At 45.0% G+C, this 13,206-nt stretch overlaps 1 protein-coding gene across 2 annotated transcripts in view; it reads right to left on the bottom strand.

Moving 5' to 3' along the window:
• The window catches only part of tenm1 (teneurin transmembrane protein 1), a 398,797-nt gene that overhangs the window by 39,912 nt on the left and 345,679 nt on the right, over window positions 1-13,206 (bottom strand). For both annotated transcript variants that reach the window (XM_072439861.1, XM_072439862.1), the window contains 4 exons: window positions 12,518-12,714; window positions 11,206-11,519; window positions 8,594-8,766; window positions 471-715 (listed from right to left, as the gene is read on the bottom strand). In XM_072439861.1, the coding sequence (XP_072295962.1) occupies window positions 471-715; window positions 8,594-8,766; window positions 11,206-11,519; window positions 12,518-12,714 (929 nt within the window). The remainder of the gene's footprint in view (window positions 1-470; window positions 716-8,593; window positions 8,767-11,205; window positions 11,520-12,517; window positions 12,715-13,206) is intronic.

Raw genomic sequence — 13,206 nt, 5'->3', positions numbered from 1 at the left:
ACCGTACGCCACTGCTTTAAAGGCATGGCAGAGACTAACCAGTGGTAACTAATGTGCATAACTCAGTTGTTTTCAGTCCAAACAACAAAAATGTAGCTTAGATTTAATCATTTCAGAAAAAAAGAAAGAAAAATAAATGAGATCTCTTGTTACTACACCCCAAATTGTATTTATTATTATTTTTCGGAAATTTCCTTTAAAATAAAATATGAGTTCATCCCATAATATAGAACATTCCTGGCAAAGCATTAACCTGTTTATGAAACAAACAGGTGCCGGACGAAAATATACATAGTGCATCGGGTTAGGGTTAAACTAAACTATATGGGCTCAAAAATGTTATGACATCAGCATTATACAACCTGATGAAAGGTTTATGGCTTTAAAATATTGTGACATCTTCTGGAACCAAGTTTAGAGTGTGAAGACAAAGCAGCCCATTGACCCCAGTGTGGAGAGGATGGTCTTACCCTGAGCCTGCGCTCGTAGGCTGTGTAGTTGGACTTGCTCTGCTCCTTCCTCTGCCTCCACTCGATCAGGCTGGGGGCGTGGTCTCCGGGCAGGCTGATGTTGCAGCGGCTGGCGATGGGGCTGACTCCGCCCCCCGAGGGCCCCGGGAGGAGGGGCTCCGTGCTCAGCGTCAGCTCCATCCCATTGGCCAGAGACACCAGGAAGGACCCGTCTGCGCTCACACGGTAAGAGCTCTGGGCGTGGTCTGCAAATACAGAGGGACTATTCAAAATATGTACATTATCAAGCAATATTCTGACTTTTTAAACAGTACTTGAGCACTAATAGGTTTATGATTCTTATGGTCAGACATGTATTTTAGTGTTTCTTACCTTGACATGTTTCTAAAATACAGGTCTGGCAATAACAATCCTAAACTGAAGACCTAATGAACATAATCAGACTAATATTTGATCTTTTTAGCTTTGGTAGTTCACATTTATGTAACTGTGACACAGCCCAATTCTATGTTGTATACTATTGGTAGTAGATGGTACATGGACTAGAAGGAGGACTTTAAAATAAGGTCAAATCTGCTGTTAAAAGTTAAATATCTCGGGTTACATGTAAACGTAAACAACAACAACATATTCTGCAATTTATTATACTGTTAACTACACTTATTACTTCTCTAATTACAATGATTACTGATATAACAAGTGATTCTGCTTCTATTGCACACCACCTCTGCTGATCAACCTTCAACTTAGTCCTAAAAAGTTTGTACCGAAATCAAAAATCCATGTTTTCTGACCAAACAATAGAACCTAGTGTAGTAAAGGTGTAAATGTGTCCCAGATTTACTGTATGCAAAGTGAGTACATAGTTACTTTCACACAGAAGCAAACATTGCAGACCACAAATGCACTCTGGGGGGGATGCAGATGAAAATGTGTGAAGAAAAAAAAAAAAAACTAGCATCAGTCACTGTCTGAGAGCAAACAACCTTGAGAAAAATCAATGTGAAACAGCAGCCCGGCTCAATTCAACCAACGAGTCCACGGTTTCTTTTGTACGAGTCGGATCCTTCCAGCTATGTGTGCGGCTAATTGCACTTTTTTTCCATTATTATCATCGCCGTGTGTCTAATGGACAGGCAGCGACAAAGGGGAAACAGGAAGACGGTGGTGGGTTGGTCGTGGCGGCTGTTAGTGAACACTTTGAAACTCGCAGTCAACTTTACCGACATAATATACAGTACATTTGTCTCATAATGACGGTGAACGAATCCAATTTTCATTCAGTAGTGTTTTTGATGGCTGAAGATGGAAGAGATCGACGAGTTAATGGAGAAATAATGACAACATAATAAGCTACTTATCCGTGATCATAATATTGTGTGTAATTTGCAGCATCATTTTCTGTACAACAGCGATGCACTGTAGAACCAACGTCTTTAACCTTTTCCACGTGTTTCCCCCCAGATTCTGCAGATTCTCCACGGCTGTTTTCTTATGATAGACCTCTGCGGCGCGTGAAAACCCCCAAAAAGTCGCAGGTTGTACTAGAATCTCCTCAAAATCCACACCTATTAAAATACTTCAGGTAAGCATTTTAAAATCTATTAAACGCCAGTCTTGGTTTGAGCTTCAGAAACTCATCACAAAACTTCTTATCATTGCTCATAACTCACCTCATTTTCTTTTCTCATTTCTACATTTCCTTTTGACTTTGTTTCTTGTATTGCAACACATCTTTGAGTGTTCGAAAAAAGCTCCACGTACGTGTTTGATGAATTAAGATAAGATAAGATAAGATATTCCTTTATTGTCCCACATGGGGAAATTTCATTGGTGCAACGCAGGTAGATACAGAGGTAGATACAGAAGAACAGATCACTTATAGGAAGTATGAAAAACACTTTCAGTAGAAGATCTCCTATAAATAAATAAAAACTCCCATAGACAAATAAATAAATAAATAAATACCATTGCATGTGATCCCGACGGTAATTGCACATGAATATGTGTCACGACAGCACATACATTGCACATGAATTTCACAGTAATTGCACATGAATTGCACATGAATTCCAACAGCAATTGCACATACGACAGAATTGCACATCAGTATTAGGTTAGGTCAGTATTGCGACGGGATAACGTGACGATCTCCGGGTAAGACGACTGTTCTCTGCAGTTTCATCAGTTCTTCCTTTGTGTAAACGCGGTACGGCGCCGGCCGGGGGGCGGGGCCGGAGCCGGGGGGCGGGGCCGGAGCCGGGGGACTCAGAGCCAAGACACATCGCCACGACACGACGAAAACACTCAATCCAGCCGAACAAAGTCAAAACAAGTTAATTTAAAGCGATTCCAGTGCGTGTCCCGATCGTTCGTGAAGTTCCTCTTTCATATAAACGTGTATATAAACGTGTACCGACGACACGCCGTACTTTAGCGCGGCCGGAGGGCGCGGGGGGGGGCTGGTGGGCTCGCTCGGAGCTAGCTCACGTCACAACAACACAACGAACGCAACGAAAAACGCTCAAATCCAGCCGAAAAAAGTCAAAAACAGTTGAATTAAAAAACTATTCCAGCGCGTGTCCCTATCGTACAGTAAAATAGAAAAAATATACTAACTATATTTACAAAATATAGGAGATAAAGCACAATAAGTGTGAGAAAGAAGAGAGAGCGTTTACACCAGGCTGCCAGCTGTACCAGCGCCTTATGACGTAATTATCATGATTATGTATTTGCCGGTCTAGTGCAGTCTAGTTCCTGGTTCAGTTCCTGTTTTGTGTGAGCACGTCCTTAGTCAGGGTCAAGTCTAAATCTAGATCTAGTCTATGATGGGATGTTGTACTGTGTTTGTGTGCCGAGTGTGAATAAGGACATACAGTATTTACCATATTATAAAACAAACATATTTACTCCATCCCCTCATTCTTGGATTCAGGTGACATTGTTGTTGTTGTTTTGTTGCTTTTAATGGGAGCATTTACCGCCCCCTACTGTAGTTGTACGACTTAAAGGAAGGGGTTTTATAAGATAAGAAAAGATAATCCTTTATTGTCCACACATGGGGAAATTTCATTGTTGCAACGCAGGTAGATACAGAGGAAAAGGACAGATAACTTATAGAAGAACTCTTATAAGCAAAACTCTTATAAACAAAAACTCCTGTAGACAAAACCTCTCATTTCTTAATAAGGAATGGAGGGGAAAAATAAAGATAAAATAAAATAAAAACAGCTAGCGTAAGACAAGATAATACTAATAATAATGGTAAAATAAACACTCTATTTACATCAGTTATATGCATATGAATGTGACATTATTGCATGTGAGTACAACAGTAATAGCACATGAATGCTATACCGTGTGCTATACCGTAAAACAAAAAAAGAGATAAATAGAGAGAAAGATAGAGGAGGAGGAGGAGGAGAGAGAGAGAAAGAGAGAGCTTCAGGTAACATTGTACCTGGACTTGTGTATAATTATGTTGAGATAACTGAGATCCACTCGGCCACTCCGTCCACCTTGAGCGATCTGAAATAGGGGTCATTTTGTGCGATCACGTGCTCCTTATTGCATCAGTGTGTGTGTGTGTGTGTGTGTGTGTGTGTGCGTGCGCCGACCGCTTTCCTCCCTGCAGCGTTGTCATTGTCACAACTGCCTGAAAGCAATTAAATGGACGACATGAAGAAAGGTTTCCCACGAGGGGCGTCCACACGTTCCACCGCCATCATTCTCACTCCTCTCATCTTCTGCCCTCGTCTCTGCTCTGCTCTTCTTTCTTTCTTTTTTTTTTATCGAGCTTTGTTAAGGCGTTTCACAAGTCACAGAGACGCGTTCTCTTATTTTGGTAAATAAAGAATAAACACGTATTTTTTTTCACCGCAAACTGGCCATTAGTGGCAGGCTCGTGTGATAATGAGGTCGCGTCAGATCAACGTGCGAAGATATGTGGAAAATGGTGCACGTCCTTCGCAAATGTAACACGTTTAAAAATAGGATGGCACTTTGTAATAACTTGCGGATCTGAAAATGTCGAAGTAGCTCAGTGTTTTTCAACCGTTCCTTGAGTCCCGGAACGCGTTCTGTGGTTGAAAATATACACTTCCTACTGAGATATTAGCAAATAACAACTTTAGGAATCATCGTGTGCGTAGTGTATTGTGCCTGCCACTGTCTGGTTCGTTAAAATCTGGCAATTGTGATCGTTTTGCTTTCTTTTTTGGATCGAAAGTTTGCTCAAGACACTCCAAAATAGCATCTTGTTCAATTAGATAAATGTGTGAATCTGTGAACTCAAATTTGACAGCAGACTGGTGGAAAACCAAGGCATTAGACGATATTTATCCCGATATTTAGCCCGATATTTAGCCCTGTTTGTCACGCTCTACACACACTCCAGAAGGCGTGGGATGAGTAGAGCTATTTGTCCCGACACTCCTCATGTCTATTTTTTTTCATCTTAACGTTTCTTCTTTTTGTTTCATTGTTTCGCTGTAAAGGAAGCACACGCCGCTCGTCTCACATCCTTAGAAGCTTTAACAATTCCGCGGTAACACTTTTTGGTTCATAAACACAAACCATAAACATGATTCCATAACCATTCACTGAGGGCTGAATATATGGCCTCCCCTTTCCCTTTAGCAGAGTAAATATTAGTTTGTATTACCTAACAGTCACAGTGGTATTTCAGAACAAAGATACGGTTTATTAATCAAACAATTTTGGAAAACAATTTTGGTCTTTTTCGTTTATGCCTTTCTGAAACAGCAGGATCAATATTCTCCGGCTTATATTTTCTACTCCATAACCTTCTGCATTTCACAGATTGTTTTCACAGACAGGATATCAGGTGATGTCTAATCTTCAAAGTAAAAGGTGTATAGTTGTAGTCGCAGTAACATAGAAACTGTAGAAATAGAAATACTCGGAAAAAGTGAAGTCGTGGTGACAAAACAAGGCGTTTTGGGCACTAGATACTAATCTACTGATACATGCATGTGACACACCGGCGCTGGATCCGGCTGGAGTGCGACACAAATCTCACAGTCTGAGGAGAAACACTTGTGAGAGAAGCCCGTGTGTGCATAACCTGACCAGAATGTCACCGCAGTTTGCCCGTCATAAATGTTTAAACATGGTCATAACCTTACAGTCTGCCCTCTTTATATATCTCCGGCCATTATCTGTGCAGGCGCTTTCCCCCGATGCATCATAAACGCTCTTGTCGCACAGTTGGGGCGCAGGAGAAGACAGATATATGTGTTGTATGCAGCACTATATGGTATCTTTCCTATTGACGACCGGTTAACTCGGGGGCCGCGCTGCGTCTGTGCGTCTCACACAATCGGCCCATTATGTGTGGAGTAAACAAACTTTACCAATTTCCAGACCTTCGGCGACACGAGAAAAGCTCGAGGACAGGTTACGGTGGACACAATCGAAGCTATTTTCTTATTATGAAATACGCATGGAGATATTTTCAAGGGAACGCGCTACTTTAGTCTAAAGGAACCAGTGAAAAGAACCGACGTCGAATGTTTGATGCACAGATGGATGGATGAAGGTCACAGCGTATGATACAAACTCTCCTCTTGCTGACCATTCTCCAGAGAAAGCGAGCACATGGATATAGTTCCTCTATAGTTCCTGTTTGACCTGCTTGTCTCCATCGAGATGTTATTGCTTTGACTAGAATATTCTACAGTATGGCCTTTAACGTATCCATCTAATCGGTGGCAAGCAGCTTCATTGGATTCTGAGGTCACCAATAATAAAACCATTGAGTCCACTCTTGAAGAACGTTAATGGAGCTCAGGTTACGCTGTTAACCTTCTCCAAAGCTAAACGCTATTTGCTGTGGAAAACATGTATTTTACTTTAGCTAGCTAACGTTACATTGGTAATTCATTGTACATCTTGGGTCTTTCTTGCGCAAATCTGTTGATTATTATATAGAAAACTGAAAACTTCTAATTTTAGTCAAAGAGATAGTTCTTTTAATGACTTGTGCTGTGTGTTCATGAGCATCATCTGACCAAGGATCACATGAACGTCACACAAGTTACAGGTCAGATCTGTGGAGAGGTGACAAAATGTAGCTCTGCTCGTAAAGATGCATATTTTTCAAGGTGTTTTAGGTTTAGTGCCTTCAAGCAAAGCAAAAGCATGCGTGCACCTTTACAAAACAACTATTATAATACAGGCTTGCAGTGAGAGATGAGTGAAAAATAAGTATCTAAAGTGCAGTATCTATATCTTGTAATGAACTAGTACTTTCTGTGTTGAAACATGTTAAACTCTTTCCTTATTCCACAATCCAAACCATTCTTTATTCCCTTTCATATTTCTTCAATATTTTGTAATGAACTTGAACTTTCTTTGCTGGAACAGGACGTCAGATTCTTTGCATATTCCACAATCCAAACCGTGCTTTTTTCCCTTATATACTTCTTTGTATTTTGTAATGAACTTGAACTTTCTGTGTTGAAACAGGACGTCGGATTCTTTGCATATTCCACAATCCAAACTGTGTTTTTTCCCCCATATAGTTCTTTGTATTTTGAAATGAACTTTCAAACTTCCTCTCTCCGCCCCTCTCCCGCAGCCGTCCCTCTCCCGCAGCCGTCCCTGTCCCACAGCCGTCCCTGTCCCACAGCCGCCCCTGTCCCACAGCCGCCCCTGTCCCACAGCCGCCCCTGTCCCACAGCCGTCCCTGTCCCACAGCCAACCCTCTCCCGCAGCCGCCCCTGTCCCACAGCCGTCCCTCTCCAACAGCCGTCCTTCTCCCACAGCCGTCCCTCTCCCGCAGCCGTCCCTCTCCCGCAGCCGTCCCTCTCCCGCAGCCGTCCCTCTCCCGCAGCCGTCCCTCTCCCGCAGCCGTCCCTCTCCCGCAGCCGTCCCTCTCCCGCAGCCGTCCCTGTCCCACAGAGCCCCTCTCTCCCACAGCCGTCCCTCTCCCACAGCCGTCCCTGTCCCACAGAGCCCCTCTCTCCCACAGCCGTTCCTGTCCCACAGCCGCCCCTGTCCCACAGCCGTCCCTGTCCCACAGCCGTCCCTGTCCCACAGAGCCCCTCTCTCCCACAGCCGTCCCTCTCCCACAGCCGTCCCTGTCCCACAGCTGTCCCTCTCCCACAGCCGCTCCTGTCCCACAGCTGTCCCTCTCCCACAGCCGTCCCTGTCCCACAGAGCCCCTCTCTCCCACAGCCGTCCCTGTCCCACAGCCGTCCCTGTCCCACAGAGCCCCTCTCTCCCACAGCCGTCCCTGTCCCACAGAGCCCCTCTCTCCCACAGCCGTCCCTCTCCCACAGCCGTCCCTGTCCCACAGCTGTCCCTCTCCCACAGCCGCTCCTGTCCCACAGCTGTCCCTCTCCCACAGCCGTCCCTGTCCCACAGAGCCCCTCTCTCCCACAGCCGTCCCTGTCCCACAGCCGTCCCTGTCCCACAGAGCCCCTCTCTCCCACAGCCGTCCCTGTCCCACAGAGCCCCTCTCTCCCACAGCCGTCCCTGTCCCACAGCCGTCCCTGTCCCACAGAGCCCCTCTCTCCCACAGCCGTCCCTCTCCCACAGCCGTCCCTGTCCCACAGAGCCCCTCTCTCCCACAGCCGTCCCTGTCCCACAGCTGTCCCTCTCCCACAGCCGCCCCTGTCCCACAGCTGTCCCTCTCCCACAGCCGTCCCTGTCCCACAGCTGTCCCTCTCCCACAGCCGCCCCTATCCCACAGCTGTCCCTCTCCCACAGCCGTCCCTGTCCCACAGCCGCCCCTGTCCCACAGCTGTCCCTCTCCCACAGCCGTCCCTGTCCCACAGAGCCCCTCTCTCCCACAGCCGTCCCCTGTCCCACAGCCGTCCCTGTCCCACAGAGCCCCTCTCTCCCACAGCCGTCCCCTGTCCCACAGCCGTCCCTGTCCCACAGAGCCCCTCTCTCCCACAGCCGTCCCTGTCCCACAGCCGTCCCTGTCCCACAGAGCCCCTCTCTCCCACAGCCGTCCCTCTCCCACAGCCGCCCCTGTCCCACAGCCGTCCCTGTCCCACAGCCGTCCCTGTCCCACAGAGCCCCTCTCTCCCACAGCTGTCCCTCTCCCACAGCCGTCCCGACACACTCTCTGAGCACACTGGCCCCTGTACCTTGTCTGAAGGTGTAGATGGTGTCACTGGCCGACAGGTTGGTGCTGGTGACAAAGTTCTCTCGGTTGGATGCCTCGACCTCGACCCGGGACCAGCGCTCCAGGTTCCCGTGGAAACCGCTGACCTCCCCCGTCGGCATGGTGATGTTGGTCACGCGGCCCTCTGAGTTGTACCTGAATGAACAAAGCGCATACGGTAGTACTTTTGCTGTAGGTATTTATTTTGCACGGTTCAGGTGAAGGTTTAGCTCCAGACCTTCATATTGTTGTGCCAGAATGTATTTTTTATGGTTTTCTTTGTCATTTTTGTCTTAAATATATTTATAAAGAGGAGCACATTTATTTTCCACTTGACAAAAAGGCCTGTAGCCGATTATTTGCATGTTATAAAGTTAAATCTGTTTCCACAGTAGAGATATGTTGTAATTTGTAAAAGGTAAGTGGTAAGTGAGTGATACAAGTGGACCATTGCAAAAAAAAGTAGTTTTTCACATTTTAAGTAATTAAAATCAGGAACAGCGCCATTCAGACTGTTCAAACGTGTGTCCTTGTTTTAAAAGGCCTCTATTCAAGCTTTTTAGCCAATAATATTACTTTTTAGGTCCGAAATTTATACTAGAGTAGAGGGAAAACTATTCAAGGTCAACATTTGTTTCAATAAAAGGTCATCTTTTTTTTTTACTTTCAACTTTAACTTCTTAACATCTTTTTTTTTTCCGAAACCCTCTTTTTTGAAATAAATTCAATAAGAGAACTGTTGCTCTTTTGGGAAACTTATTTCAACCCAGCACTATTTTTGAGACTTTATTATTTTTAACATTCTGGCAAGACGGATCACGTTCAAAAGTACAGTATTTCAAAGCAAATCTGAAATACAAGTTTTGGGAAGTTTTACACAAATATAAACTTGAATTTTGGAGCACAACTTAATATCTCCAAGATGTTAAAAGATGTACAAACTCCACAACACTCCTTGGACACTACCACATACCATTTTCTGATGAAACTTTGCTCAGTCACCACGTTCAGCCTGTGCGTTTGAGCCGTTTTGACTAAATCTCGTAGGATGAACATGACTCAACTGTACAGAGTGCGCGTGTCGTGTGGTACAAGCACAAACGCACCGTGATAAGCCTTGCACTCGGGCCACTGGACACAATAGTACAATGTCCCATACACATTATATGTTTTTCCTCTCCTTTTCATCGCCCGGAGCAGCCTCGAGCAAGTGTCAGAGATGATTTATAAGCGTAATTATCCAGCGGTGGCGTCGGAGACAGCGGCTTGGGCTGGCACTGGTGAATAATGCATTCACATGTGTTTAAGTGGACTCTGCGTGCCAGGCTAAACATGCGACTGGTGAAGAGGCCGCGCATGTCCTTTATCTAATCAGGCATTTAGGCCGTGCCAGTCTCTTCTGCTCCGTTTGTGGACTAACAGAGCAGCTCCAGCAGCCGCCAGCAGATGGCACTCACACTTCACATCGTTGTCACCGGCGTCAAAGCCCATTACAATACACAGGACATGACAGTGAATCAAGAAACTGTCTATAACACATTTTAAGATTACAAATTTGCCCTCGGAACACAAATAGATATAACTGCTTCATTCATGACTTTACAACTGCGGTGCTCTGTCTGTGTCTTGTTCCTTTAACAATGATTTATTAAACGCTGCAGGTTAATGCGATTTCAGCCGCCGTCCATCCATTTGGTGGAGAAATTGCTTGCGAGAGTTTGGGGACGTTTCGGATTCGAGCTAAACTACCACGTTGCCATGCGGCCATTATTGAAGACCATGTCAAAATGATGTTAGTTTGGACAATTTCTTGCGCACAGAGGATGGGCGATGTCATGCTCAAGATATATATTTGAAGTTGTTTATCCAGTTATAATTGCCTTTTCGCACTAGGCCTATAAATTTGGCAAAGTTTGCAAACAAATCGTGGTCTGCACATTTATTTTCATGTTTTTGTGCTGTGAGTTATGCTTACTGCTCTATAAAAACTAAAATGGAACAAAAAAAATACCCGAAACAGGGAAGCCTACAGGTGAAAAACGAAACAAAACTGAAACAAACACTGGATTTACTTCAAACATAGTTATAACTCAGGACTCAGAACGTTGCAGCCTAAAGTAATTTACCACATGGTAGAGGGATGCGGGAGAGGGACACAAAATTAGCATATTCTGTATGATATTTGAATAAAAACCTCAAAATGCTGCAAAAAGGACTGATCAAAAACATATTTGCATTTTAAACTTTCAAACAAGGGTAAAGTGATACATTTTCACATTTGTGGGTCTGTTAATCTCATTTGTCTGAAACTTAAACCACGTAACATGTTTTAGCACATTACTGATGGACGGCAAAATATTATATACTTCTGATTATCAAGAGAAACATGTCAACATTGTCCCACTCTGCTATGTTCATGGTCAGGAAAGTGTAAGTGTTTAGTAGTCAAAGTTAAGCTCAAGAAAGTGAATCATGGATTATAAAGTAATAGTTTGTTTGTCTTATTTCAAACACACAAACTGTCTTTCTAGCTCCCACAAACTCAACAGACATCGCGTCATGACAGTGTAGGAGGCCCTTAAATCAAACACTCACTCATAAACCGTGGTCCAGCTGTTTTCGTCACTCTTGGTTGCCAGGAGACCGGTGTTTCCATGGTAGGAGATGTGGGCGATGTCGTGGCCTTGGGCGGACACTTTCCTCAGAGTGCCGCTGTTGCTGAGCGAGAGCCAGAACACCTGCCCTCCAGGTAGAGCCAGCCACAGGGGCACGCCGTGGGCATCGCGCCGCACCTGCAGGCCCTGCCCGTCCCGGGACACGCCGCCCGACAGCTGCCCGTCCGTGCCGTACGTGAAGTTGTACAGGAAGTGGCCCGTGATCAGGTGCTTGGTGTACAAATGAGAGCCGTTCTGTCGGTGAGAGATAAAGTCATGTCAGTGAGAAGTGTGTGTCTCTTGTGATTGACTTATACTATATACTATTTGTTTGTATTCATAATTTGCAGTATTTTAAAAGATGTTTAGGCAAATAAGCATCTGACTCGAAGAATGCCTTGAAGAATACACATTATTCTCTTTTTTTTCATTTTTGACAATGTTACTGGACTGTATCTTTATTTACACACACGTATTGACTGATCTGTGTTTATTCTTTCAATAAAAATAAATAAAGAAGAATACACATCATTACTCGTAGATCATTATTTTCTATTTTGGATATTTTAAATCACAATATTGATCTACATTGAGTTAATAAAAGAAACGAGTCTGCTGACGTCCAGAGGATTAAATAGCACGACATCAAGGAATCTATTCGCACATAAATTCATACCCCGATGTATGGAGCATCTATGGTGATGAATCTAAATGCCAGTATTGGTGATTGAAGCACAGACCTTCTGGTGAGTGGGTGCTTGTCTCGCTAGCAGAGCTGGGCTAAAACTGAGCTAAAACCGAGCAGATACTAAACCAACACGTTAGTTGTTTCCAGTTCTCCAGTCATACACCCCACCCACCCTGCCTCCTGTGTCTGTAACACTGACGTGGCATTTTTGTGTCAATGTGGAAGTTACACTCATCGTCACATCATGCTAAATCTAGAAGGATGACATAACAACTTTACACTTTAATCTAAAAATCATGCCTGGATTTGTTTACCAAATAAATTACAAAGATAAATGAAAGTTATGAATCATTTCTGTGCCTTCTTTTAAGTGAGCGTCAACAATCTAAATTCCCCTTAATGCTCCTTGACCAAAACCATTTAAACATCTCAAATCTAAAATCCCTCTCGATGCCTCCGCCAGCTTTTTCACGCTTCCCCCCCCCGTTCTCCAGCATTTCCCTCACTGCTCAACATAATCCAACGCTCCACTCTCGTCCAGTGGCCCGTGTCGCTGCAGCGGTACCTGGCTGAACAGATAGAGCTCCTGGTCCAGGGGGGAGCTGATCTCCACCAGGCCGGCCGCGCCGGGCTGCGGCTGGTTCAGGCTCACTGCGCGGATCCGGATGTTCCCCAGATCAGCAATGTACAGGGTCCCGTTGGGTGCCACGGCCAAAGACGAGGGGGCTTTGAGGCGAGCATCCCGGGCATAGCCTCCGTCTCCTGTGGGATGAAAGTCAGGTGGGAAAGATTTCAGATTTCAACATGTGAAACGACAGATTTTTTTTTCTTTCTTACTCTCTCTTTCTTACATTTATGTTCCTATGTCCAGGGTCTTAACAGCAAAGTATGTTCCTTGGGCAGTTATCTAAGACCACTACAGCTAACTACACCTATGTTTGTGTATCTGAATACAATTATACAAAATACACACCCAAAAGCACCGTAACATGCGACTCGTGAACGTGTCTTGCGGCGAGGATTTAAAAGTTATCCCTGAACACGGGGGGGATCTCTTCGTGTCCCATTGCAGTGGACGCGCCCCCCCTCGATGGAGCCTGGCCCTTATCAGACAGCGGTCGCAGGTGAGTGAATTCATTTGGGGGAAATGTGGTTCCTCTTTTGAGATTACAGCGCACGGGGGCCTTCCGATTGCGACTGCGGTGGGCCGGTCCTGTGATGCCCCGGACTGACAGCGGGGCGGCGGTTTATCTC

This window comes from Eucyclogobius newberryi, unplaced genomic scaffold (genome assembly GCF_026437365.1).
Source record: "Eucyclogobius newberryi isolate DKJ021-1_F unplaced genomic scaffold, fEucNew1.0.hap1 SCAF_11, whole genome shotgun sequence".
Lineage (NCBI taxonomy): Eukaryota > Metazoa > Chordata > Actinopteri > Gobiiformes > Gobiidae > Eucyclogobius > Eucyclogobius newberryi.
This window is presented reverse-complemented; position numbering and strand designations above follow the sequence as displayed.